At 55.0% G+C, this 25506-nt stretch overlaps 8 protein-coding genes and 1 non-coding gene across 9 annotated transcripts; 5 read left to right on the forward strand and 4 right to left on the reverse strand.

Moving 5' to 3' along the window:
* Positions 1 to 4571: 4571 nt before the first annotated feature.
* BBK36DRAFT_1107882 (hypothetical protein) lies at positions 4572 to 5231 on the forward strand (the record flags this gene model as incomplete). Its single annotated transcript, XM_024889309.1, has 3 exons — positions 4572 to 4777; positions 4835 to 5051; positions 5109 to 5231. 3 exons carry the CDS (start codon positions 4572 to 4574, stop codon positions 5229 to 5231), a joined length of 546 nt encoding a protein of 181 aa, XP_024754258.1.
* Positions 5232 to 5912: 681 nt separating this feature from the next.
* Positions 5913 to 6536, reverse strand: BBK36DRAFT_1165427 (vacuolar ATP synthase subunit F (V-ATPase F subunit); the record flags this gene model as incomplete). Its single annotated transcript, XM_024894774.1, has 4 exons — positions 5913 to 6053; positions 6120 to 6254; positions 6338 to 6373; positions 6480 to 6536. 4 exons carry the CDS (start codon positions 6534 to 6536, stop codon positions 5913 to 5915), a joined length of 369 nt encoding a protein of 122 aa, XP_024754259.1.
* Positions 6537 to 7226: 690 nt separating this feature from the next.
* Positions 7227 to 8708, forward strand: BBK36DRAFT_1137585 (hypothetical protein; the record flags this gene model as incomplete). The annotated part of the gene is made up of 2 exons (XM_024893175.1): positions 7227 to 7478; positions 7548 to 8708. 2 exons carry the CDS (start codon positions 7227 to 7229, stop codon positions 8706 to 8708), a joined length of 1413 nt encoding a protein of 470 aa, XP_024754260.1.
* Positions 8709 to 9207: 499 nt separating this feature from the next.
* BBK36DRAFT_1176082 (hypothetical protein) lies at positions 9208 to 12380 on the forward strand (the record flags this gene model as incomplete). The annotated part of the gene is made up of 3 exons (XM_024895999.1): positions 9208 to 10465; positions 10606 to 10697; positions 10752 to 12380. 3 exons carry the CDS (start codon positions 9208 to 9210, stop codon positions 12378 to 12380), a joined length of 2979 nt encoding a protein of 992 aa, XP_024754261.1.
* Positions 12381 to 13686: 1306 nt separating this feature from the next.
* On the forward strand, positions 13687 to 16298 carry BBK36DRAFT_807 (aconitate hydratase; the record flags this gene model as incomplete). The annotated part of the gene is made up of 4 exons (XM_024898557.1): positions 13687 to 13786; positions 13874 to 13905; positions 14011 to 14085; positions 14172 to 16298. 4 exons carry the CDS (start codon positions 13687 to 13689, stop codon positions 16296 to 16298), a joined length of 2334 nt encoding a protein of 777 aa, XP_024754262.1.
* Positions 16299 to 16662: 364 nt separating this feature from the next.
* On the reverse strand, positions 16663 to 18044 carry BBK36DRAFT_1109263 (hypothetical protein; the record flags this gene model as incomplete). Its single annotated transcript, XM_024889451.1, has 4 exons — positions 16663 to 17197; positions 17273 to 17498; positions 17699 to 17860; positions 17981 to 18044. The coding sequence occupies 4 exons, from the start codon at positions 18042 to 18044 to the stop codon at positions 16663 to 16665; spliced, it is 987 nt and encodes a 328-aa protein (XP_024754263.1).
* A 965-nt stretch (positions 18045 to 19009) lies between these two features.
* On the reverse strand, positions 19010 to 20011 carry BBK36DRAFT_809 (calcium sensor protein; the record flags this gene model as incomplete). Its single annotated transcript, XM_024898558.1, has 4 exons — positions 19010 to 19189; positions 19250 to 19545; positions 19681 to 19766; positions 20001 to 20011. 4 exons carry the CDS (start codon positions 20009 to 20011, stop codon positions 19010 to 19012), a joined length of 573 nt encoding a protein of 190 aa, XP_024754264.1.
* Positions 20012 to 21306: 1295 nt separating this feature from the next.
* BBK36DRAFT_t8 lies at positions 21307 to 21415 on the reverse strand. Its single transcript has one exon. It is a non-coding gene; the product is annotated as a tRNA-Pro (tRNA).
* A 390-nt stretch (positions 21416 to 21805) lies between these two features.
* On the forward strand, positions 21806 to 23212 carry BBK36DRAFT_1137590 (hypothetical protein; the record flags this gene model as incomplete). Its single annotated transcript, XM_024893176.1, has 2 exons — positions 21806 to 22155; positions 22240 to 23212. 2 exons carry the CDS (start codon positions 21806 to 21808, stop codon positions 23210 to 23212), a joined length of 1323 nt encoding a protein of 440 aa, XP_024754265.1.
* Positions 23213 to 25506: the final 2294 nt, after the last annotated feature.

A 25506-nucleotide genomic window follows, 5' to 3' on the forward strand; every position in this document is an offset into this window, starting at 1 on the left:
GTACGTACCGGCCAGGGTGTCCAATCGTGCAGCGTCGCCGGCCAAGGCCAAGTCCAGTCCAATCCGGCGTCGAGGATTCCGGGCCCAGGGCAGAGCACAGTAGTACCCAGTAGCAGTGCTCCGTAGCAGCAAGCAGAGACGAGCGTCCTGGGCGGGCAGAGGGCAGAAGGGCAAAGAAGCCGGACTGAGGGGGGCACTTCGTACGAGGACGGCACTACGGGAGACCCAGCAGTGCAGTGGCAGCAGCAGCCCTCAGTCGCCCGGAACTCGAGGTACCGTACAGGGCACGGTACAGGGCCGGTTAGTGCGTGCGAGTGCTAGCCGCAGTCGCACTAGCAGCCCAGCCCAGCAGTTAGTCGCAGCAGCAGCATCTCTCTGGCTCTCGTCCGCAGAAACCCACATCAGCCATTGCATCCAACTCTGCAGAGGACACTCATCTCAGCGCCAGGCGACAGAGGCCACAGGCGCTAAGCCCAACGGCGGATGGGCGGTGGGAAGCGTCTTAGTGTCGGTGCATGGATGGGCCGCGGGCGTGCGAGTACCGGTACCGAGTGCTGCGCCATGTGCCCGCACGGAGCGGCGAGTGCCTTGTACAGGTACACAGTACTCGCGGCGGGCGAACGTGTCCGCGGCTGGTATTACCAGTCCAGCCGTGGCTGGGTGCGGGCGAGGACTGGGCGAGACGGGGGGTGCGCATGTAGTGGCCGGGTGCTTCGTTGCAGTGGTTCGCGACGCAGCCTGCTGCTGCCTGAGGCATCCGACTTCTTCAGGCTGCAGAGATGCAGTGCGGCTGGCCCTCCCTCGGGCTGGCTGGGTACAAGGGAGCATGTACCGAGGCTGGCGGATGAGGTGACGCAGGCCAGCGGGAAAAGGCCGGCGAGGGCAGAGGACGGGGAGCTGGCAGACGGGTGCGCGAGAGAGGGGAAGGGGCAGCAGCACATGCGAAGAGATTAAGAAAGGAAAAAGATGAGTGTGTGCAGGCATGTATGCGCGTGTAGATGCGAGTGCGGTCTGTAGCAGGTTTGAGGTGGGTAATCGGGGTGGGTAATGCGAGAGTCTTGCGGTTGGAGGAGGTGAAGTCAGTGATGGATGTATGTACTAGGTATGGCAGGCTGTGAGTCTGACGCGGCGTTGAGTGTGTATGAACGAGTGCTTGGGTTCCAAAGGGGGGGCCGGAACAGATTACTTGAGACAGGAGATGGGCGCATGGACAGCCTCGCAAGCACACGACGATCAGAGGAGAGGAGAGAAGGACAGGCAGCTCACCAGACATGCTTCTGGCTGGACAACGCCAGCAGCCTCTCGTGCTGCTCCATCCGGCTTGCCGGAATGAGGCGGCGATGCTTCTGAAGGCACCTCAGATGGTTTCTAGCAGCAGGTTTCAGCCGCAGCTCGGCGAGAGCAGCCTGCCGGCGCTGCTGAAAAGGGTCATTGTTCTCCAGGTGTCATGGGCGAGCTGCATGTCGTATGCGACTGAAGGGGCGGAAACGGACAAGGCAGAGCAAGCGAGAAAAAAACGAGACTGGCTGCGCGCTGCAAGGGCAGAATGAATGAGGTAGGCGGTCTGGTTTCCCGACGGCCCTGTTCTTTGTTCGTTTGTTCTTTTTCTTGCTCTGGCCTCTGTCTTTCTGGTCAACGGAGCAGTGAAGTAAGTTGGAGCCCGGCAGCGAACCTGGAACGGACGCAAGTTGTCACCACCAGCATCCATCGATCGTAATTCAGGGCAAAGTAGGTTTGTTTCTTGCAGCACACTTGAAGTTCACAGGGAGCACGCCTTGCGCTGCTCTAGCGCCCGCTCACTGTAGTTCAGGTACATGCACCGACCAAAATAGAGCAGCCCGTCCAGTGGCGTCACCGATGATCGAATGTTGAGCAAACCAGCCACACCTCACCTGTTGAGACGGAATTCTTCATTCAGCATCTGCCTCAAGCTTCCGCGCTCCGGGGTTCGTCGTTTGTCGGCACTTCGTACTGTGTCAGGTGTGGTTGCAGTGAGAATGTTGGTGTGAATTCCAACAATGAGAGCGCATGTACGGAGTACATCGACCCAATCAATATGAAGCGGGAAATTGAATTAATTAGGACGCCAACGCAGGATAAAGTTGAAGAGTGGATTTGTCGGATGTGAGAAAAGAGAAAGATGACAGTGTCGGCAGCTGCTCCATTTGGCTGCATTTCTCTCGTTTGGTGCCAGCAGTTGGGGGAGCACTTGTTGCGAGTGCCGGCCTGGATGCGTCCAAGGTCTGTCTGCGCGCTTGCGAGGAGCATTTATTCACGTACCTGTACTCCGTACATCCACGCGAGACTGCGTACGATGAAGAACGGAAACTCAGCAGCTCCGTATTCCGTTCTCAGCAAGATTACAAACTTGGGCATACGTTGATCAATTCTCTGATGCTACTACTACTTCGTACCATGACTCATACCTACTGGCCACCACATCACTGTAGCAGAGGCCTTCTAGAATCGAGTATCTCTGCGTCCATTCACACCCCAAAGAATGGAATCACCAAGGAATTCCGTCCCAGCAACCAACACTCACGCCATCTTCGTACTCGTAATGGCTCTAGCACGCCTCACCTCACATTCGCACAATCCTGCCAAGCGGGGAGCATGCCTGCACTAGGAAAAACACAGCGCCCGTCCTCATTCGCCAGAAACAACCTCTACGTGGTACTAGCGCAAGCCTTGCGCTCGCCATCCTAGCCCTTTAGACCCTGCCCGTCTAACGGACACCGGTTATTGATTGGCCATGTCTCACAAAGCAGCGCGCAATGCTAACGGTGCACTTGCGCGGCGCGCCAATCGCGTCGTTCCAGGCTTTGGTTGGCGAACCGGGGGGGCGGGTTGGGAAGAAAATCTGGCCAATGAGGCTGGCAGCGCAAGCCGTCAATGCTACGGTTGTTGACTGGGTAAGACCTTGGGTTGCTCGAAGCCTCAGCGCCTTGCAGAGCCATGCATGCAGCCCTTGCTGGTTTCATTGTTTTGTTTTGCTTTTGTTTTCATCTATGGCTTCGAGGCGTGTCTTTGGTCCGGGTCGTGTAATCTCCTATGCTGATGATGGGCGTGTCGATGTGAGATTGCACTCTTCTCCCCTGTGACGCGCCAAACGGCAAAATCGGTGCAAGGTGTTTGGTCGTAGCATATGTACATTCAATTGTTCTGCAGGTAGCACTGCTACAGCCGAGGTGCAGAGTAGTACGCGGAATCCCTTCCTTTTGGGGGTCCACAGCAAGATTGCAGTGTGCTCCATGACCCAAGATTGGGCGGCTGCGAAATATCCTTCTCCTTGTGCGCCTTCAGAGCCGATCCTCGGTGCAAACACTATTCAGTCAAGAACCACGCTCAAGCACCCCCAGCCCCTAAACACCACTCGCTCCTCCCAAGTTTTCGCCTTCCTCGTGCCACAGTCCAAGCCTGCGCTCACAATGAAAGTCCGATAGGAATAAAATCAAAAATTACGCCTCCAATGGCCCCGAAGGACAATTGAGCGCGGGACGACTCCGCGATGTGCAATGCAGGCCTCCCGCACTAGTACCCCGAATTCTTGAGCTCGGGGCACTGAAACAAGGTAAGTATGAAGAAAGGAAAAGAAGAAAAAGAAGTCTGAAAATGTCGGCCAGCGGAAGATGGTTTTATACAGCGATGCATGGCCCGTGCGAGCATTGTTCCACCCTGATTTGCTTGGAGATTGGTGCCTGAGGCCGGAGACCCGCAGCAGCGAATCAGTGCAGTTCTCCCTTCGCTTGTCCAACGCCTCATGCAAACGCCGTGCTGCGGGCGAAAACAGGGAAAAGAGACGGTGAGGCAGAGACATCGCTTCTCAACTTGCTCATTCTCTGTGCTTGATCGCAAGAGCAACCCAGCGATACGCAGCAAGTAAGTGTCATGGCCTCGCTTCACTCGGCTTCTAAAGCGGCAAAGCAACAGTTACCAGTCATTTGAGAACCGCATGAAGCAACTGCGATGGAGATTCGATCCAGTTCAATCCATTTCCCAACCGCGCTTACCAAGGTAAAAAAGTGGCGCCCAAGTCAACGCCACTAGCACGAGTACTTGCCAAGCTTGCTGTTTTTGTGCCGGCACGGTGTTGCCCGCACCAGCGAGGCCCTTTTCCCTGCGCAGCTGAAGTACCTATACCGGGCTGGACTCATGCAGGGAGTATCAGCGCTGCGTCCGCGTTATCTTTGCGCCATTCGAGTGGATCTCTGGCCTGGCTATCGGGCCAATGACGGCGCCAAACTGGTCTCATGACGCATCCAACCACCGCAACAGACGCAGCACGGCAGCAGGACGTCCCGTGACGTTAAGCCGCTTGAGTGCCATGATTTGCGGTGCTGCCGTCACTGTACATGTACAACGCCCCAGGTACCTGCCGCATTACCTGAGCCAGTCGCCGGCAAGCAGCGCCAGCCTCACCTCTACTTCATCCTGCTCTATCATCTGTTGCCTCAACCAGCTTTGCCTTCGTTTGTGACAAAAAGCGACATCTCGTCCTACTTCTGATTCATCGCCATCTCTCCTCTGCTCCATCCTAAGCTAGACCTACGACTAGCCCATCACCCGCAACGATGCGTTTCTCCACCACCGTCGCCTGTCTGGCCGCTTGCCTCGCCGCTCCGACCACGGCCCTCGCCATCTGGGGAGAATCAGCCTCAGCGCTGACCGCGAACCTCAAGGTCCCTGGAGAGAACCCCATCGAGTTCTGCTCCGCCGACCGCGACGACAACCTTATCGAGATCCAGAAAGTTGATCTTGCTCCCAATCCCCCCAAGGCGTAAGAATCTACCCCCGACCATCATCTCGCCAGACTTAGACTAATAGCATTCGATAGCGGCAACCCGCTTCTCATCACAGCGACCGGCAACGTCAAGAAACCCATCCAAAAGGGCGCGTACGTCAAGGTGGTCGTCAAGTACGGCCTCATTCAACTGCTCTCTACGACCGCAGACCTGTGCGAGCAGCTCGACAACGTCGACCTTAACTGCCCCCTTGATGAGGGTCAGATGACCATCACCAAGAGCGTCGACCTGCCGACTGCCATTCCTCCGGTAGGGCTCCTTTTTGAGTCTCGAGAACGATGAAGTTTTGCTAACACATAATGATAGGGAACCTACACCGTGTTCGCCGATGTCTACTCCGACGAGGACGAGCCGATCACCTGCCTGAAGGCGAGCGTTAACTTCCCTCGACCGGGCCTGGCTTCCTTCCAGAACCCCGAGGAACTGTGATTGTAGTATCATACTACATGATGGGATCATGGTGAATTTGCGACGATGGAAACGATTCGGCTCATGTTTTACAATTCCCTTTGACGGTTGCGTGTTTTCTTAATGCCATTCTACGGCTGCGTTTTCTGCTCTCGGCGAGTTATTCTGTTCTCCTCGGGTGATGCTATGCGATCCGGTTCTTAGGCATATCATTGCGGCGCTCTTGCTTGCTACCTCTAGAGAATGCGTACGTTATTCCCCAGATAGGCCCTTATATACCTGTGCTCTGGCACTGTATCTGATGTAACTGTCTTGGTATTCTTGGTGTCTTGGGTTCTGCTACATGTTGACAACTGCTTTAAAAGCTTGCAAGGTGTTTGCAGTCCATCTGCATTCTCTGCTGATCGGATCTCGGTACATCGAATTCTCGTTGAAACCTGGTTGGGTGGCTTGTTGGCTGATCATTCAGCTCTTCGGGTTCCTAACTCATGTTGATCGAAACATGGACAACTGTAATGCCTTGCAGCCTTTACTGTAGACAATCCATAGTGTGGCCCTTTCGAAGAACCCTGTTGGGCCTCTGAACTAGATAACATGAATCAAAGCTCTATGTCTCGTGGTATCGCAGGCCCCCATTGATGCTCGCTCACACATTACCCCCATTCCCTTCGTAATCTTAACAAGCCGTAGTACACGAAACGATCACTCTCCGAACAGACGACGCACCCGTCTCAGCACGCTGTCCTTCTCGGGATCATAGGGGTGGTCTTTGCTGGGGATTTCGAGAACGGTAGGGAAGGCGGCGGTGTAGGAATCGACTCGGTGCCGTATCCGGTCGGCGATCTATCGTTCTCATCAGTATGTCTTCCCAACCATAGGCGTCAGCTCAAGGCCTTGGGACAGACTGACGTGCTGGTTTATCAAGACAATGCCAATGTCTTTTCTCTCCGTGAAGTTGTCGAAGGCGGACTCGATGGCTGCAGTCTCCGTCTTGCTATCAACCACGAGGAAGTTCTTCTGTGCGTCGGCGCCGGTGGTGATGTGCTGTAGAACTGGTGTGAGAAGAGGATCGCAAGGTACACCGCCGACATGGAAGTCTCGGTTTTGTCCAGCTGGGTACAACTTACGCCGATGCCAGCGAGCAAGAGGCCCGTTACAGAGTCCTGCGTGTCAATGGAACTGCGTTAGCATGGCGATGACGATGCGAGATACATTTCCGGACAACTCCAGAGCTGCGCGGCTTTTATCATGGAAGGGAGAATGACTTGCCTCGTCGCCGATGACAGCGAGAAACTCCCGGTCTTTGTAGTCTGCTTGAGAAGACATTGCGAATGACCGGAGAATTGGGGCTGCTGTGTGTATATGAAGATGGGGAGAGATGGAAGGTCTAGAGCTTCAGCCTGGTACCGCTAGAAGTTTAGATGCGCTGTCGCTGAGTGGCCCCGCGCTGAGCGCAATGGTGAGGGAGCTGGATCAGGGTACTTTTGGGAGAGGTATCGCCGGAGGGCACAAGTAGAGCCGATGGCTGCCCTTGCTGTGCTTGGTTGTGTTGAATAACGGCTACTGTCTTGCGCTTCACGCCGTACTGATACAGTTCAGACAAGCTTTAGTCTTATTATCAAACTCATGAAATACAAAGTTACTATTTGCAGCATTTTGATTACCTATATATCCAAGCAATTCAGACTAGCTTTTCTTCCGCAGCTCAACCACCATGACCGATTTCCAAGATACCGCTTGGGTACTCGGCAGCAAAGTACCCGTCAGATGTCATCGACCCCCCTTGAGGTTTGCAGCAAACAACAGCGCTAGGCCCCAGGCGGAAATTCCACAAGAGCTCACCAAAGTAAACATTTCGCCGCCAGTTCTTTTTCTTTCTTCTTCCTCTTCAACCACCGACCAGCGGCCGTCCTTTTCCTTTTCCTACCAGACTCACGGTGTGTCCAGATACCAGAGTCTCGGTCGCTTGTGGTTGATCGACCGGCCGGATTCTCTTTGCATCCCCCCCGTGCCAAGATGCCTCGACTCGTGCGGCGGCGGTCGCTCTGGGAGCGCATCACGTCGATGCTAAATCCCATGGACTTCTTGCTGTGGCTCTCGGAGGAGCTGGAGACGAGGGACTGGGACTCAAAGCTGGCGGGCACGCAGCTCGGCCTGGGCATGAATCTCGCCTTTCTGCTGGCGCGCGCCAACTCCGGGTCATCGTCTGAGTGGTCCGACAGCGACATCTTCAGCGACGAGACCAATTCCGGATTGCTTTCTTGGTTGGTAAGTCGTCAAGGAAGGCATCGCATATTGTCGCGCTTGGTGAACTAACGCTGCTTGCCCCTCTGAAAGACTTTCCCCATTGTCTGGGGCCTCGTACTCTTCTCTTTCGTCAACGCGGCTTACGCCATGACGCGAACGCGCAAATACCGACTCTTCGAGGCAAACATCGAGCAAGCGCCGTCAACGCCCTCTGCACGACGAGTCCAGCTTCAGTCATCCCCCGCGACGACATCCTCGCCGCTGCAATATCTCACCGACAAAATCACATCGAATTCCGCCGAGGCGCGAGCACATCCGGATAAGAAGCGAGATGTGTGGGAACTCGCCGTATGGGACCCTCTGCCCATATCGCTTCGCCTCGTTTGCTTGTTCAGCCCGGGGCACGTTCTGGCCTACCTCCTCTTCTTGCCTCTAGAGCCGCTAGACCCTCAGCCTAGTGTGACGGTGTTCAACACCCTCATCCTGCAGGTGGTGCTCTCCGGACAGATGCTGTTCCTCTCTTCGCGGTTTGCGCAGCAGGCAAAGGACAACGCCATCATTCAGAAGGAGGTCATGAACGAGTACAACACCAAGTTTGTTCATCCTCGCCTTCACCCGGTCGTCCGAGATGTGGGAACCCAGGTTGCAGCCGAGCATTCCGCCAAGGGTCGTGGATTCGTCGAGGTTGGCACACCGACAACCTTGATCAGGAAGTCTTATGCTACGCGAGCCACTTCTACTCCTCATGCCGGCTCCATTGGTACCCCGTATACTGGCCGGTTCAATGCCATGAATCCGCAACCGTTCAGCTCAACGGTTCCCAGGCGCTCGGAAACCCTTCCCACCGATTTGGACCAGCCTCGCTCTACTTCTACTTTCCGGCAGAGCATGATGGCTGATCCGGTCTCGACTCCGACCCCGGCGTCAGCGGCAGTCACGGCCCCTGTGCCACTCTCAGCTACATCCGCAAACACCACCAACTTTGGGGGCAACATGGGCATATACAATCACAATAAGTCTCCTCTCAAGAAGTCCATTGGCCTTGGCACGTTTAACGACGCGGCCTCGCCCCGAAACTCGCGAGAGATGGCGGCGCTGGAGCAGCAGAGGCATCTGGCACGGCCTGGCAGCCCTACCAAGAACGCCGATTCGCACCGACCATCGAGCATCAACGGCAGAGGCGTATCGAATCCCTTTTCAAGCATGACGCCGAATAGGACGACACAGCAAGACAGGTCTAGTAGGTGGTAGCCGTCTTTCTGTCTCACAACATTCGATCAGACGTATGGCACCTTCGACGCAACAGACCGCCCTGTTGTACGACGAATTGTATTATTTGGAAATTTTGTGGCGATGATCTTTGTGTTTGGAATGAGTATAGTAAAGCATTTCATCGGCGTTGGGGGTTTGTGTTTATACGTGTCCTTATCAAGGAGGCAGCATATGGGATTCACGGTATGAAGTACGAGGGGGATCACCTTACTTGTATGCGATAATGCCTTGCTATTCCTCGGGGTGAAGCATTATGGGATCTGGCATCGACAACTCTAGTTTCAACTATGAACAACACAAAGGATTTGAGCTGATTATTTGGCTTTGACGACCACGCGTTCCTGCCCCCGGAGCTGTGAAAGGGGCAAATTCGCAAGCACGATTGGCCTTGTTGCATCACCTTGTTGCCGGGGCTCGTCGTTTGATTTTAGAATATATTCGGACGTCAACCACATCGATTAGTTTTGGACTTTGCACAATGACACTCACGCAATACATCTTTACTGCCCTCGCCTTCCTCCGGCCCCGGTCAAGGAACGATGAGCCGCTCGCGGCGATCCCGCGTCGATTATCTATAGGTATCTGGTTATGGAGACGGCCAGTATCTCTCATCTCACTGACGGCTCTCGCGGTTCTCACGTTGCACTTCATCAACAGCAAGATGTCGTATTTCCTACCGCCCAAGATCTCAGACGCGGCCCCTCGACGGAGCATATCCACGCCCCAGGCATCGTCACCCGCGTCCAAGAAGCAGCAGAAGCAAAAGGAGAAGCAGCCGCCGCCTCTCACGAGGGCCCCGACGGAGCGTCGTCGCTCCACTTCGTTGGGAGGATGGGTGAAGAACATACTGCCAAGCCAGCGGCCGGAACGCGGTGGCACGAGCAGAGGGCAGGGGTACTGGGAGCAGATGGAGAAGGAGGGTAAGATACGGCCTCGACGGCGCGTGACGGATAGCCAGTACAGCGTGGGGGACGTATCGGTGGACTCGGACCACATTGCTCGTTGGAACGTGCCGAAGGATCTTTCGGAGGACAGGCCGCGTGTGTTGCCGAAGACGCCGCCGCCGCCGCTGGTGCAGCGTGCCATCTCCTCGGGTGTCAAATCTCCATCATCGCCGATTGGCAAGCCGCTGCCTGGGAGTTGGAGTCCACAGAAGGATTGTGAAGAGGAATTCTCCGTCACTGAGCTGGGAGGGGTCCTGCAGAGGGACAATGGCGACGATAGAAGAGGCGGTCCATCAGGAGGCAGCATGCACCCTAAGTTGAGCAGTCTGGCCACGGGTGCAGAGACTGCAGCAAAGGGGAAACAGCCTGTCTCACACGATGAGCTCCGGGCCAGGCTCAAGGCTCGGCGGCTTCAACGGCAGAGCTTAAAGGAGAGCGGCGACTATCTCGGCGTGCAGGGCGTCAACCCCCATACCGGAGAGCCGGACGCTTTGAGTCCCACCGATAGCAGTGCCGCAAGCATAGTCAGCCATCAGGAGACTGTCCACAGCGTTATGAGTACTTGGCGAGATATCTGGAAGCACAACAGACACCACAGGCCGAGAGGCTCGCCTGGCCAGGATGAGCGTGTCAAAGATGGTGATGTTAGTCTTTCCAGGTCACATAAGGGGAAGCAGAAGGTGAAAGACTTGGGCAAGGCCGTCAGGTGGAAGAGACGCGCGGGCCAGTGGTCGTCGTTGCAGGAGCCGGACTTGAGTCCCATTGCTCAATCTCTGAAGAGCGCATCTCCAAGTTCCCGTGAGCTTCTCTATATTTGTGCCATTGGTTTTCATCTACTAATCCTAGATGTTTGAAAGGGAGACCGTCTCATGCTCAACGTCCACCGGACGTCACAACTGGCGAGCCGGTGCTTGGTATCACTCCGCCTCAAGCTGAACTTCTCTCAACACAGCCGTCTGGCCATCATAGAGCTTCATCCCCAGAGGCCAGCACCTCCACGGCCCGCAGTTCGTCCGCTTCGACGGTCATCCGGACCCCTCGTCGGCAGAGTCTGGCAAACCCACCTCTCAGAACCTAGGAGCTTCATGGGGGTCGATCCGGCCGTGACAATCCTGCCTCACAAGTGAATTCCACGCCTGAAAGTCAACCCAAGAAGATTTCTTTTTTAGGCATGGAAGCCGAAAGGGACATGGACACGCCATGCACAGAGGCGAGCACGACCCTTTCGGCAAGCCAATCACTCCAGTCGACCCCAGCTTTCTACCGGGGATCCGACCTCAGACGCAGGCTGAGCATTCCGGAAAGCATGAACATGGGACACAGCTCGCATCTGTGCCCGATCGAGCTGGGAGGGTTGGCTCCTTTGATCCGTCTCGGAGAAAGCCCATTGGCGGCAATGTCTCAACTGGCGCCCACAAAGTCACTCAAAAGGCTGAGGAGACACCAGTCGAAGGCCAACCAGAGCCCAAGCGATGGGCAAGCAATCGGAGCAAGGGCGGTGAAAGGCGTGAAAGGCCAGAAGACGCTGACATTAGACCCGCGAGGGATACCAACAGCAACCGGCCAACCGCAGGAGGAGCCAGTCACCCCGGAGCAGTCCGCGTGCTCCCGTCGTCTCCAACGCCGAATTACCAAGAACGGCATCAAACAGGGCATGCGAGAGCTGAAAGAAGGCATACTAATGTCGGGCACGCAGCGGTTAGAGCAGCCTTACCATCCGGTAATCCCAAGCAGAGTGGTACACCAGCAGACGGGCAACTCCCTGCCCATAACTCCAGACAAGAGCAACGTGACCAAGCAGCCTGCGTACATACCCACCACCATCACTACTGGCTGCAACCACCAAATGTCTCCCTCCGGCTACCGCCAGGAAGTACTGCAGGACAATTGTCTTCTGCCAAGGATGGCCCGACTAGACGAGTCGAGATACAAAGCGCCGACAGCGAAGTCGTCGGGGCACAGCTTGGGCAACATTCATACAAACCAACACATGAGAACCAAGCAGAGTATAATCTCGTCGGCAGAGGGCGAGTCGGTAGGCGAACGACAAGCAGGCATTACATATCGGGAGGAGGTGGACAAGACCCGGTCAGCAGAGGATTGTTTGCGCAACAAGCGCTTGAGGAGGCTTGCCATGTTAGCTCAGGACAGCAGCTCGTTGCGCAGATCAACGTCTATACAGGACCGAATATTACAGGCTACGATGCCATGCAAGAAGCCATTGATCAGGAGCCAAGAACTGCAAGAATTGATGCCGGAGGGAGAGTCGGACTCGGCAGGCGACCAAACGCAGATGCACGACCGCTTAGAGAAGCGCCGATGCCCAGAGAACCGAGGCGAAGACGACACCGAAGATCGTTTGCGAAAAATCCAGAAGCTCAACGAGACTGCTGGTCTAGGCACGAGTGACGAGGACGATGCTGAATCGGGGAAGCAGGAGGAGGCTACTGGGTCGAAGCGTCTTGTGGAGGGTCTTGAGACTTTGGGTCGACTGTACTGGTCTGCCGTCTGGCCGATACTCGACCCCGGAGCGCTGCGCGTCGAGCACGAGGGGCCGATGCCCTTTTGGAAGGCCTGTTTGTCGATAGCACTCGCAGTGCCGGCCGTGGCAGCTGGCTTTGTGGTTGCTGTGCAGGGAGTCAGACTTGTCATTTATCTGGTCTGGCTGATGAGCTACGTGGATGGTGGATTGGCCGTCTGGGCTTAGAAATGGCTGTGGATGGTGAATTTCGTGGTTTGAGGGCTGTTTTCCGGCTGTTTCCTGCTTTACGGACTGTTTCGCTCATGAGGATGTCGTCGGGACAGTTTCGGCCGGAGAAGCCGCGAGCGCTGTGTTTAGCCATTGGTATTGAGTATCGTTATGAAATTTGGTCCCAATATGTGTCTTTCTATCTGTGAATGTTCGTATTAAAGTCTTTGATATATATGATGGTGAATGGAGTGGGATGGTGTTGACGTTGTACTTCTCGTCACGTTGAGAGTCCAAAGTTCTAGAAGCATTCAGATGGTCTCTATCAAGTACGGAGCAGTCTCAGGACTCGGCAAGATGCCACCGCGATGCTGGGCCAATATTACGTACCACGGCCTGCAAGCATCTCCATCGTGTGGCACTTTGCAACAGATGCCCACTTGTTGGACCCCATTTGCCGATTTTCAGGCATCACACGATGCGACACCGAATCAGACACATCTCTGTCCTACGGAGCACGACATACGATCATACGTAGTACGGAAAAGTAATACTAGTAGAAAGAGATTTCGTATACCTAAGACAGAGAAACAAGACACAGTTGAGCTCAGCTTTGCACAGACAGACATGAAGCAAGCGGACAGACACATACCCAACCCCCTGTCTCTCCCATCCCGCAATTACATAACATCCTCTTCAACCAATCATCGTCTCTCCTTAGCAATCGGGCGCTGCCTCTGGCTGGCAAGTGTCGGCTTGTCAAGGCCCAAAGAGAACTGGTGCGCAGTTATGCGGGGGCGAATCTTAGCTTCCAGCAAGATTGGCGATGCGGTTTTGGAGCACCTCCGATGATCGGAGAGGCGGCACCGGGCAAGAATCGGACGAGGAGGGAAGCTTTTGAATTCGAGACAAGAGATACATAAGAAAGCTGTTCTTTTCTCTCTCTCTTCTTTTTCCTTCTTCTTCTACTATACACTCTTGTTCTTGCTATACACGATTGTGGTGGCTTTTTGTGCCGGATTTCTTGTAAAGCGGTGAAATACCATCATCGAACCCAGGCGGTGGTTTTCAGCTGAGCTTCGGTTTTCGAGCTCCATTCCATCATCACGCACTATTACTCGTACATTGGCCTTACTGCTTATCAAGGCTTTGCCTCCTTGTTCTCCCACAGCTTCCGTGGCCACCCCTCCTTTTGGGTTCCTGAGTTGTCTGCGAAGGGAAACGTCACCTTTTTCCTCCTTAATTCCGTCTGACATCTCCTTCTTCTCCCTCTTCTTCTCTCTTTTCCCATCCACGGACAAGACACGGAAAAGCACCAGACAAGATGCCCGCCTCAACAGGAGCCCCCCAGACTCTCTACGACAAGGTTCTTTCGAGCCACATCGTCGATGAGAAGCTCGACGGCACAATTCTTCTCTACATTGGTGAGTTGTTATCTCCTGTTTTCTCCCTTTCCTGCCGATTTGGAGGGTTGTTTGAGCCGTTGAAGCTAATCGTGGTGGGGGAATTAGACAGACACCTGGTCCATGAAGTGACATCACCGGTATGCCTCAGCCCTATGATTCCGCGCAATTCGATACGGTTTCGCTGCGAATGAAGACGAATTCTGTTTTTGGCGAATGCAGATGGACTGACGTGTCGCCTGCAGCAAGCTTTCGAGGGCCTCAAGAATGCCGGCCGCCAAGTCCGCAGACCGGACTGCACTCTGGCCACCACCGATCACGTACGTCTCTCTTTCTCTCCCAAAGATCTTCTGGCAACATCTCACCGAGACGATGAGGAAAGCTAACGTAAGCTGTGGCTTGATAGAACGTCCCGACCACATCGCGAAAAGGCATCAAGGACATTGCCTCCTTCATCAAGGAGGACGACTCGCGCATACAATGCGTCACCCTCGAGGAGAACGTCAAGGAGTTTGGCCTGACATACTTTGGCCTGGGCGACAAGCGCCAGGGCATCGTCCATGTCATCGGGCCCGAGCAGGGCTTCACCCTGCCCGGCACCACCGTCGTCTGCGGTGACAGCCATACCTCGACACACGGCGCCTTTGGCGCCCTGGCCTTTGGCATCGGCACCAGCGAGGTCGAGCACGTGCTGGCCACGCAGTGCCTCATCACCAAGCGCAGCAAGAACATGCGCGTCCAGGTGGACGGAGAGCTGGCCCCCGGCGTCACCTCCAAGGACGTGGTCCTGCACGTCATTGGCAAGATTGGCACCGCCGGAGGCACCGGCGCCGTCATTGAGTTCTGCGGCTCCGTCATCCGCAGCCTCAGCATGGAGGCCCGCATGTCCATCTGCAACATGTCCATCGAGGGCGGCGCGCGCGCCGGCATGGTCGCCCCCGACGAGCACACGTTCGAGTACCTCAAGGGCCGGCCCCTGGCGCCCAAGTTCGGCACGGAGCAGTGGGACAGGGCCGTCGCCTACTGGAAGTCGCTGGCCTCGGACGAGGGTGCCAAGTACGACATTGACGTCTTCATCGACGCCAAGGACATTGTCCCGACCATCACCTGGGGCACCAGCCCCGAGGACGTCGTCCCCATCACCGGCAAGGTGCCCGACCCCGAGACCTTTGCCACCGAGGCCAAGAAGGCGGCCGGCCGCAGGATGCTCGAGTACATGGGGCTCACTGCCGGAACGCCCATGGAGGAGATTGAAGTCGACAAGGTCTTTATCGGATCCTGCACCAACTCGAGAATCGAGGACATGCGGGCGGCCGCCCACGTCGTCAAGGGCAAGAAGATTGCCCCCAACATCAAGCGGGCCATGGTCGTCCCCGGCTCCGGCCTCGTCAAGACGCAGGCCGAGGCCGAGGGCATCGACCAGGTCTTCATCGACGCCGGCTTCGAGTGGAGAGAGGCCGGCTGCAGCATGTGCCTGGGCATGAACCCTGACATTCTGTCGCCCAAAGAGCGCTGCGCCAGTACCTCGAACCGCAACTTTGAGGGTCGTCAGGGAGCGGGTGGACGAACCCATCTCATGTCTCCTGTCATGGCTGCCGCCGCTGCCATTACCGGCAAGCTGACTGACGTCCGCAAGTTGGCCGAGTACACCACCAGCCCTCACGTCCAGGCTCGCGTCGCCCCTAGCACTCCCGTCGAGCCGCCTCACGTCGACGAGCGCGTCGAGGATTCTGACGAGCGAGAGGCCATTACCGATCAGCCCCTGGATCGCGAGCCGCACACCAACACCCTGGCGGCCAAGATGGATTCCGCCGGCATGCCTAAGTTTGAGACTCTCAAGGGAGTTGCGGCGCCCATGGAGCTTGCCAACGTCGACACCGACGCCATCATCCCCAAGCAGTTTCTCAAGACCATCAAGCGAACCGGTCTGGGGTCAGCCCTCTTCCACAACCTGCGCTATCTCCCCGACGGCTCCGAGAACCCCGACTTCGTCCTGAACAAGGAGCCGTACAGGAAGTCCAAGATCCTGGTCTGCACCGGCCCCAACTTTGGCTGCGGCTCGTCCCGAGAGCACGCCCCCTGGGCGCTGCTCGACTTTGGCATCAAGAGCGTCATCGCGCCGACCTTTGCCGACATCTTCAACAACAACATGTTCAAGAACGGCATGCTGCCCATCCAAATCTCCAACAAGGAGCACCTCGACGCCATCGCCGCCGAGGCCCGCGCCGGACGGGAGATTGAGATTGACCTGCCCAACCAGCTCATCAAGAACGCGGCCGGCGAGACCATCTGCTCGTTTGACGTGGAGGAGTTCCGGAAACACTGCCTGGTGAACGGCCTGGACGACATTGGCCTGACGATGCAGCTCAACGACAAGATTGTTGAGTTTGAGAAGAAGAGGAGCATCCACACGCCCTGGCTGGACGGCACGGCGTATCTGAGGCGAGGCAAGGATGGCAGACTGGCTGCCAAGGCGGTGCCCGTGCCCAAGACGAATCGCGGTGAGGAGAAGAAGGAGCCTCTGGAGTGGTGATGATTTGGCCGGGGAGCCTGAAGTTGGTTTGGTTTGCTCTTTTTGTTTCGTCTTTCGTTTTTTATGATATCTCAGAGACGAGTAGTCTACGCCAAGTCTGTCATTAAAAGCCCAGTGCGGGTTGATACGACGATGGGATGGATGATAACGGGCATGGCCTATGTAGCTTGCCATGCTCGGCCGGAGGGGCCATTGAAATCAAAAGCATTGCGTCAAATGTGCGCTTATATACGAATCAATTACTTTTTTTCTCCCATTCAATCTCGCTCGCTCGCTTCTTTATAATGCTTCAACTAAGGTTTTGTTCCAAGTAAACCATGCCCATGCCATCTCATGTACATCAAACATATAGGAGTAGGTAGTATCATGGGATCCGAGTGTCAAGAGAGAGAGAATCCTTGAGGACACCAACATGCACAGCAAAGCCCGCCTCAGGCCGCAACTCGGCAGGCATCCTCTCGCCGGGGACCCTCCACACGCGAAAGTGCTTCATGAAGGCCGTCAGCCAGGTGTTGAAGACGTCGTCGTTGCGGAGCTGCTGCGCGACGATGCACAGGCATGGAGGAGGAGGAGCAAGACTTCTATCAGAGTCTTGGTTTTTTTCTCGTGATAATAAGCTGGTGGAATTGTCTTGTTGGTTTCGTAGGTTGCAAATGTCGACGCAGGTCTGCACAAAGGGCGGTATGAGGGCGTAGTTGAAGACGCAGTCGCAGGAGATGAGTGCGTCAAAGGAGGATGTCGAGGGAGAGTGTGTGAGGGCGGGGGTTACTTGGGAGGTTTCCCAGTCGAGGACCTGGAAGTGGATGTCCGCCATTGTGGAATTCAGGGGGGATACTGATGATGGGGGAGAGGGGGATTTGGGCGTTGTGGTGCTGCTTTTCTTGGCTCTGCCGCTGCTGCTGTTGGAATGATGGGATTTTGTTGTTGATGATGCGTGGTGCGAGGAGGATGATGATGAGGAGGAGGAGAAGGACTTGAGATTCGCGGCGAGGTTCTGGAGGACGAGCTTCTGCACGTAGGGCTGGTCCGTGAGGATATACCGGGAGACTACTCCTCTGCGGGAGAGGGAGAGGGCGTTGAGGGGGGAGATGCCGCAGCCGAGTTCGACGATGGATGATGCTGATTTTGTGAAGAAAGGGGTGAGTGGGTTGTTGGGGGAGGAGAGCCATTCTGCGAAGAGGGGGGTGATTTTCCAGAGGACTGTTTTTTTTCAAAGACGCCCCATTTCTCTCTGCTGTTAGTTGTATGTTTCGCTTTCTTATGAATAGTGCCTTAGGGAGGGGATGCAAAGGCTGTGTAGATGGATGGGGCAAAGAGGTTGAGGTTGGTGTGTGATGGAGCGGGAAAGGGGGGGGTTAGTGAGGAGAGAGGGATGAAAAAGGTCGGGGGGGACAACTGACCTGCGCCTGTGGTGCCGCCTTTTCGACTCGAGGCGAGGACTCCGGGGGACTGATGGATGGTTACATCTTTGCCGTTGAGTTGGAGGTCGAGTGTTGTCGCGCGGGAGTCGATGAAGCCCAGGCCTTCGAGGGGGGTTGTGTTGGCGTAGAGCAGGAATGTCTCTATAAGGGGTGGGGGGGATGAATGTTAGCGAACAAATATCAGAACGGGAGTCGTCGATATATATGGTTGTAGAAGTACTGGAAGATGAAGCAATGCTGGATGAGAAAACGCGGACGAACCTTCGTCGGGGTCTTGGATTTCATCTTCGAGGTTGGAGAGGAGGTCTTGGAGGGAGTTGGCCATTGACACTGGGCTGGTAGTTTGATACTGTCGTTTGTCTTTGTTGTGTGCGTGAGTACGAGATCTATGAGAGAAGCGAAAGAAGAAGAAGAAAGAGCAGGTAATAGAGAATGACGGCTCAGAAAACGTCAAGCCACACAAGTCCTAAGCACACATACAATACCTAGACACCGCAGAGACGCTGTCGCACGGGTAATGAAGACAATTCTGGTGAATTATGCCTCACTCACACTTTCATCACGGATACCGAAATTTACAATTTACTCATCAACTCACACGGAACCCACTCAGCCTACAGGGTAAGTCAAAAGCGTTTTGCTCAAACCAAGAGTTAATAAAGTAAGGTAGCAGAAGAAGAGAAGTTAGTCTCCACTTTATGCCATCTTGCTCACAAATCGAACGATGCATGCATGGGCATGTCAGATCTTTATAATGACCCTCCTTGCCTCCTTGATTCACTACTCTCATTGGTATGCCTATTAGTTGCCTGTTTACATACTGCGGATAGGTCGGATGTGAGTGAAAATGTTTGAAATTATGCATACTTTTGCTGTTGGGGATACATCTCAAAGAATATGTGAGATCTATATTGGAGGACATGCGAGAATCAAGTTGCAGTAGAATCACACCGGCGTCTCTCACCGAAACGTGAACGAGGCTGAGTACTAGACTAGGCAGTCACGCAAACAACGAGCAAGAAAATAAGAATGTCAATATCATATACCAAACTGCCTGATTCGCCTTCGTGCACAGCCCCTCCACTCCAAACGTCATGGGGAAGAATAGGTAGGCCCTCGGAAAAGGGGATAGCTATACAAGGGAGAAAACAAGCAGGCTGCTCTTCTTTGTGGGCAAAACATACAATAGAGCTTCCCCCATACAAGTACCAGTCGCCTAGACCGCCGACAAAAACAGAAACGCGACAAAAAGAAGCTCGACAAAGGGAACAAAACAGCATTCGACGACAGCTACACCAGCCCGTCGTATAAAGACAGCGCCGAAACAATCGTCTCGTCTCGTTTGCTTCCCTCTTTAAACTCCTCCATGTCCAGGCTGCCGTTCTCGTCCTTGTCCATCATGCGGAAGATTTTCCTAACACGCTTCTCGGGTGTATCCTCGTCTTCGGGAAGTTTAACCATGGAGCCAACCTGTGAAATCGTCAGCCAACACGCCGTACAACAGAAACCTCCGTGTCTGTGATTGCTTACCATCTTGTAAATTGCCTCAACAATTTGAAGCATCTCGTCGTAACTGATCTTGCCGTCGCCGTCAATGTCATACAGCTGAAACGCCCAGTCCAGCTTGTCCTCCATCTTGCCCCGGCTGGTAACGCTCAGTGCGCAGATAAACTCCTTGAAGTCGATGCTACCAGACTTGTCGCTATCGAACACGTTGAATACGTAGTCGGCAAACGAACTTGGATCTCCAAAGGGGAAAAACTGCCGGTAAATCTTCTGAAACTCCTCTTTGGAGAGCATGCCCGAAGGGCAATCTTTCAGGAAGCCTGCGCCGAAAATCGCAATGTCAGAACCCACTGGAAGCATTTGTCGAGACGAGGCAGCTTAGATGCAGACGAGATTGAGGGGATGAGGGGTCCCAAGCCTTCTGCACCCCTGTTCCGTGCCCTGGAGATGCTCACCTTTGTACCACTGCTGCAGCTCCTTCTTATCAAAATGAGTCGACTTCTGGAGCTCGGCGAGCTGCTCCTGCGAGAGTTTTGACTGCCTACAGTCGAGAAAAAGAGTAAAATGTCAGCCTCGGCATGCCTACGATCTGTCTCCGTGGTGACGCGTGTGTGCCAATCAGCTCCGGCAGAGGCTAGCACATCCTCATGGCCAGCCTCCCCTTGCTCTCCCCTCCCCCTCTTTCCATGTCAATGCATGCTCGTGCACAATCTTCTCCCTCGGCAACATGCGAACTCAAGAAACTTGTAGGGAGTTTTCGCGCGGGCCCACTCACGATTTGCCCATGTTTTTCCTGGGCCGGTAGAGTAGAGGATGAACGGAGCGGAATAGGAGAAGCCGCCTGAATTCTAGAAGGAATACGGCGGGATGGCGAAAGGGCGGCTACTTCCGCGGGAGGAAAAGGATATCGCGAGGGACGCCGCGGCTAGGGTATCGAGCGTCTACGGTCGTGGGTGGAATATTGCGCAATCGACGGACAGTGAGTGGTATGTTTTCGTCAGAATCGGGCGGACAAGGAGCGGAAACAAAGGTCGTCAATGCGCTCGTTCTCGTTCTCGTGCTCAGACCGGTGCTTCGTCAGAGAGCTCGTCGCTCGTCTCGGGACGTCAGTTGTCGGAGTCGCTTCAAACCCTCGAGGCTGCCAGCAAGCATGAGTACAAGTTCGGAGAAGAAGAGGGCAGAGCAGAGCAAAAGGGCGGGATAAATAGACCCGTGCGGTTGTCGAGGATCCGAAGCCGCAGAGGCAAAAGGAGGCAGAGAGGGAGCAAACAGATCGGGGAGGCAGTACCAGTAGATGCGGTGGGTTGCACGGGGCGAGAAACAGAGAGAGCCACGGTACGACGGCGGATATGCTCCCAACAAACGGACCACGAACGCCCACAGCTAAGAAGGGACACTGTTCTAAAAACGGCTTCTTTTTTCGGCAGAGCAGCAGCCAATAGACTCGGCCTGCAAGGCAAGAGGCGAGGCAAACCAAATGGAAGAAGAAAGGCGGCGGTCTGGAGGCGTGATTCGGAGCCAGAGGCAGGATGGTGATGGGAAGTGCGTAGCAGATAAAATGGTGATAGATGGGGGAGAGCGGAGGGACGCTGTAGTACCGGAGCCGAGGGGAGCGAAGCTGTGGCTTAGCAGCAGCAGAGAGCAGCAGCCAGAGGAGGGGCCACCGTGTGACGCCTCAGCTGGCTGCCCGGTTTCTGGTTATTGGTAGAGCCGCATCGCCCGCTAGAGGGAACTTTGGGGACCTTTAGGGACCGTTGGGCGCTGAACAAGCCTTCTGATGCGCTGACAAACGCTGAAGCACCCGCCTGGAGGCCCCCGGAGGCCGTTGGATGGCGCTGGGTTCCTTTTGGCAGCTGGCACTGCAATGTGGACATCGAACCTTGAGTCGCTCGGATCGGAGCTTTCAGAAACCGGGAAGTTGCCGACCGGTCAAGTCGAGAGGAAGCTGCGGCCACCGCTTCATTGAGCAGCCACAAGAGGGAGGCTCTGTTCAGTAACAGAACAGATGCATGCTGTCTAGACAACAAATGATGAGGATAGTGAGTGTAAAAAAGAAAAAGGCAAAAAAGGGAAAAAAGATGGGGCTTCACCGGGATTCGAACCCGGGGCCTCCTGCAAAGGCGATTCTGAAGAATCGGGGACTTCAGGTGTTTTCCCGAAGCAGGAATCATACCACTAGACCATGAAGCCAGTTGTAGACTTGAACCCATCGTTGGTTGCAAAGCGGGGAAAGTAATCTGCCTTATATAGGCACTTCCTCTCGCTTGACGCAGACGCGGATTGGCTGAGGTGGCTGTATCCACGCCTCATTACGGAGTACACACCTTCACCTTGGACGGTTCACTTAACCTACAACAAGATGCAAGTGCTCTTGCCTCGACTCTTCGGCATATGTAACGCGAGAAAATGAACAGCTTTGAATTTACAATGCCTGATAAGGACGCATTCTTTATTCTTGCAGGGTACTTTGTACTCATCAGGCATTTGGCAAGCCTTGGCATGGTTAATCCGCTGGACAGGTCGCTTTTCATTCATCGTCGTACCAAATTCATTTGATATACAGGGTGCATCTTCATCGCCATGCTCCATCATCTGAGTCTTCCCTCTCTCCGCTCTGCTCAACCCTCCGGAAGCGCCACCCCCGGCAAGACGCTCTCGCGCAAAGCCTCGGGCTTGTTTAGCACCAGTCTCTCGAAGCTCTCTCCCAAGTCGCGCTCGGGCTCTCCCGAAGCTACAAAGCCGGCCGAGTCCATAGACCTCGACAGCGACGACGATGAGACGAAGCCTCGCCGGCCATCCAAGCTTACCCCCATAGGCTCCGAGGAAGAAGCGCCCAATGCTGCGCGATCAAACATCCGGGGCGCCAAACCCTGGCACCAATCCACTCTACTCCGGGCCCCGAGGAAGGGAAACCCTATCCATAGCCGATAGTGGAGGGACTATCGAGCGTTTCCCCCTCTTCGCAAGAGCAAAGATGAGGTTAACGATAGTCTGGACTCTTCCCTGTCTGGCAGTCGCTCTGGTTCATCGCCTCGGACCTCGACCGAGAGCAGTGAGCAGTTCCAAGGGATGATGGGCGACCTCAAGCTCGACGCCCTGGATTCAGATGCTTCAGTACTGGGAGGCTTTGGCGGCCACCATCGGAGAACTTCCTCCTCGTATCCCTCCCACGGGAAAGCTTCTACTCGGATTCAGTCGCCAGAGTCCATGTACCGCCCAAACAAGCTCAGTTTTACCAATCTATCACGCTACGGGAGGGCAAATGACCGACTTTCGAACCTGCGCTCTACTCTGGCCTCGGATGAAAGCTACGATGTGACCGTGACCACCACCGCCTCGGATGTGATGACAGAAGCCGACACGGCCATCGCCGAGTGGCAAGACCAGCAGCAGCCTCGGCCAGCAGAAGCATCATTCCACAGAAGCCCGCTGATGGAGAGCACAGAGATCCTACCCGGCGATTCTGCCTCCCAGCAGCCGAGCCCTTCCGGAGCGCGTATCGCAAGTGCTGGTCCCGGCTCAAGATTGACTTGGCGGAGCGGCGACCCCATAAAGAATCAGTACGATGGCATTCACGAAGCCAACAATCGGCACCAGAGCCCCGATACTACCACGCAGCTGCCGTTCACGCCTGCAAACAGGGGCCATCAAAGACCGTCGAAGCGGAAAGCATCCGTCTTCTCCCTCCACAGCCTGTCAGGCTCCATATCCAAGCACCGCAAATCCGGCCTACGCCAATGGGCCAGCAGCGTGTACCAGCAGGGGAGCAAGAGGCTGGCCACCCGGCTCAAGTGGATACGTCCGGCTCGGCGAGATCGGGGGCTGTTTGAATCGTGGAGGACGCGCCGCCGTGGGACGAGCCAGGAGCCATCGTCTCCCTGCAGAGAAAAGGCCGAGAGGACAGTTGAGCACAGGGTCTGTGCCAGTGAGGGCTGGTGGGATGAAGGGGTGAGTCGGTTTCAGGCGCCCGATTACATGAATTTTTAGAGGCAGCGTTGGAGACCCACGTTGGCGGGGATGCGGTTCATCTTATGGTTCATGGTTAAGTTAGGCTGGGCTGGATGATGCAGGCCGATACGTATTACCACTGCTCTCGGTTCACGACATGCAGGCGCGGAGAAGTAATTGTGTGAGTAGGGACAGGATCAAGATGTGCCTAAAAGCTGTCTTTAGAGTAGCAGTAGTATTATCAGAGCCCTACCTATAGTGAGCGTACAGGGTGTCTGCATACGATAAGCTCTTGTTTGATATGCATGGCAGGAGGAAGTTATTCATGTTCTCTTGAGGCCGGAGCTACAAGTCCGACTTGTCCATCATATCAACGCCATATGTGAACTGCAGTCTTACCAAGGCAAAGTACTCGTCATGATGGTAAATTTGCACATGTTCCTAAAGTGAAATGGTCCCTGAGAAAAATATCACGAGCTCAGAGCGGACGGTTTCGTGGAGCCATCGCCAAAGCCATCACGATCCGCCTCCAACCGTCTGTGGAGCCTTACTAATTAGAAGCGTCGCGTCTCTCCAGCCAGACGAAGCGTCCCATCATCCAAGTTCGATCAGATATCACCTGAGAAAGCTGTAACCGAGCTCAAGAAACTCGTTTGTTCTACCCCGTTTCTCCCGAATCATCTGGCCATTTCTGCGTGATTGATTCTGGGAGAAGCTTCGCTTGGCTTTTCAGCGTGTGATGAGGAGGTTATGATGTAAACGAAAGAGGCGATAGGGGCGATATGGAAGGTAGGAGAAGAAGTTTTGGGGTCATGCTCTGACAAGGTTCAGTGTGGATGTTTTGGTGCTGGTACGGAGAGCAGGAGTTTGGTGTTGCCTGACGAGGCAATTCCGGTCTACGGATTGGTGCGAAGTTTGAGGTGACTCTCAGTTCTATGGACAGTGCATACTATGTACTGTATCGTATTCTACGGACTATTCGCGACAATTTCTCATTGGCATCAGCCAATTAACGAATTTAACCTCGGTGAAGCTCGTGTCAAGCTCGAGAAACCTCTCATTCCTGCGTGATTAGGTCACCCTGCTGCGATCGCGATCAACCCGATCATTCCTCAGCAGCTGCAGCTCAGCATCACCGGGCGACGGCGCGTCCAGTAGGAAGCCCTGGAAAGATGGATCGAGCAGCGTCAGCCAATGGGGACTGCAGTCGTCCCGGGTGTGGCTAGTTGCTCGGTAGCTGGTGGAACAGGGTGGCTGAGCTGACCGTGGGGCCGATGACCTGCAAGCTCCGGGCTGTTGGCCCTGCGACTTGCGGTTTTGGTACCTGAGGCAGGCAATCAGCAGCTTCAGGCAAGTGGCAGGACCTTGGAGCTGTCCAGCACCTTCTGGCGGCTTGTGGTGGGGCAGCTGTGTACCCGCTACCGGTGCACAGCAGCTGCAGTGTATGGGCGCCCAAGGTACCAGAGACCCCGCCACTGCCCCGCGATGCATTTTTTTCTTCTCTTTCTTTGTCGCCTTAAGTTGGGAGCTGGAGGGGAGATGACATCAAAGGGAGGGGGAGAAAAATTGGGAATCATGAGGGGTGATGGGAGGAATCAGCAGTGAATTGGTGATGCCTGTAATTACGAGTACGAAGAATCATTGGGAAGCATTCAATGGAAGCTTCAGTTTTTCATGTGAAGGTAAGGTTAGTAAGGTAGCTGCGATAGGATTCAAAACAAACAGCCAAAAACAGGCAGATGCAATGGCGGGGCAGCAGCGCAGGTGAAGCCATCATCAGGCACTGATGCTATGTAGCACCCCGCCTGCAAGAAGCGCGCGCAGAACCAGGGAAAATCCCAGAGAGACAAAGAAAGAATAAAGGCGAAGGCAAAACGCGCAGGGGAGGGGCTTCCAGCTGCTTCGGCGCCTGGCCTAGGCGTTTGCAGTGCCTACCAGAGGCTTCTGTTGTGCCCCTGCAGGCGGCCGGTGTGGGCACCCTTGGAACAGTGTAGAACCGCATCGAATCTCCATCCCGCTTTATTTAGACGCTGCGAGCAGACCGAGCTGCACCAGATCTTTTCTCTCCAGAACATACTCATCACAACACAAATCACCACACACACACTTCTCTTCTCTACACTCTCATCTTTCGCACGCTTTTTCCTTTTCTTTTCCTTTTCTAGAGTTCTCACACACACACACCACACACAATGGCTGCTAGTATGGGACCAGCCGTCGGTATCGACCTGGGTACGACCTACTCATGCGTCGGTATCTTCCGTGAGGACCGATGTGATATCATCGCCAACGACCAGGGTAACCGAACGACGCCCTCGTTCGTTGCCTTCACC

Source organism: Trichoderma citrinoviride (assembly GCF_003025115.1).
Source record: "Trichoderma citrinoviride strain TUCIM 6016 unplaced genomic scaffold BBK36scaffold_1, whole genome shotgun sequence".
Taxonomy (NCBI): domain Eukaryota; kingdom Fungi; phylum Ascomycota; class Sordariomycetes; order Hypocreales; family Hypocreaceae; genus Trichoderma; species Trichoderma citrinoviride.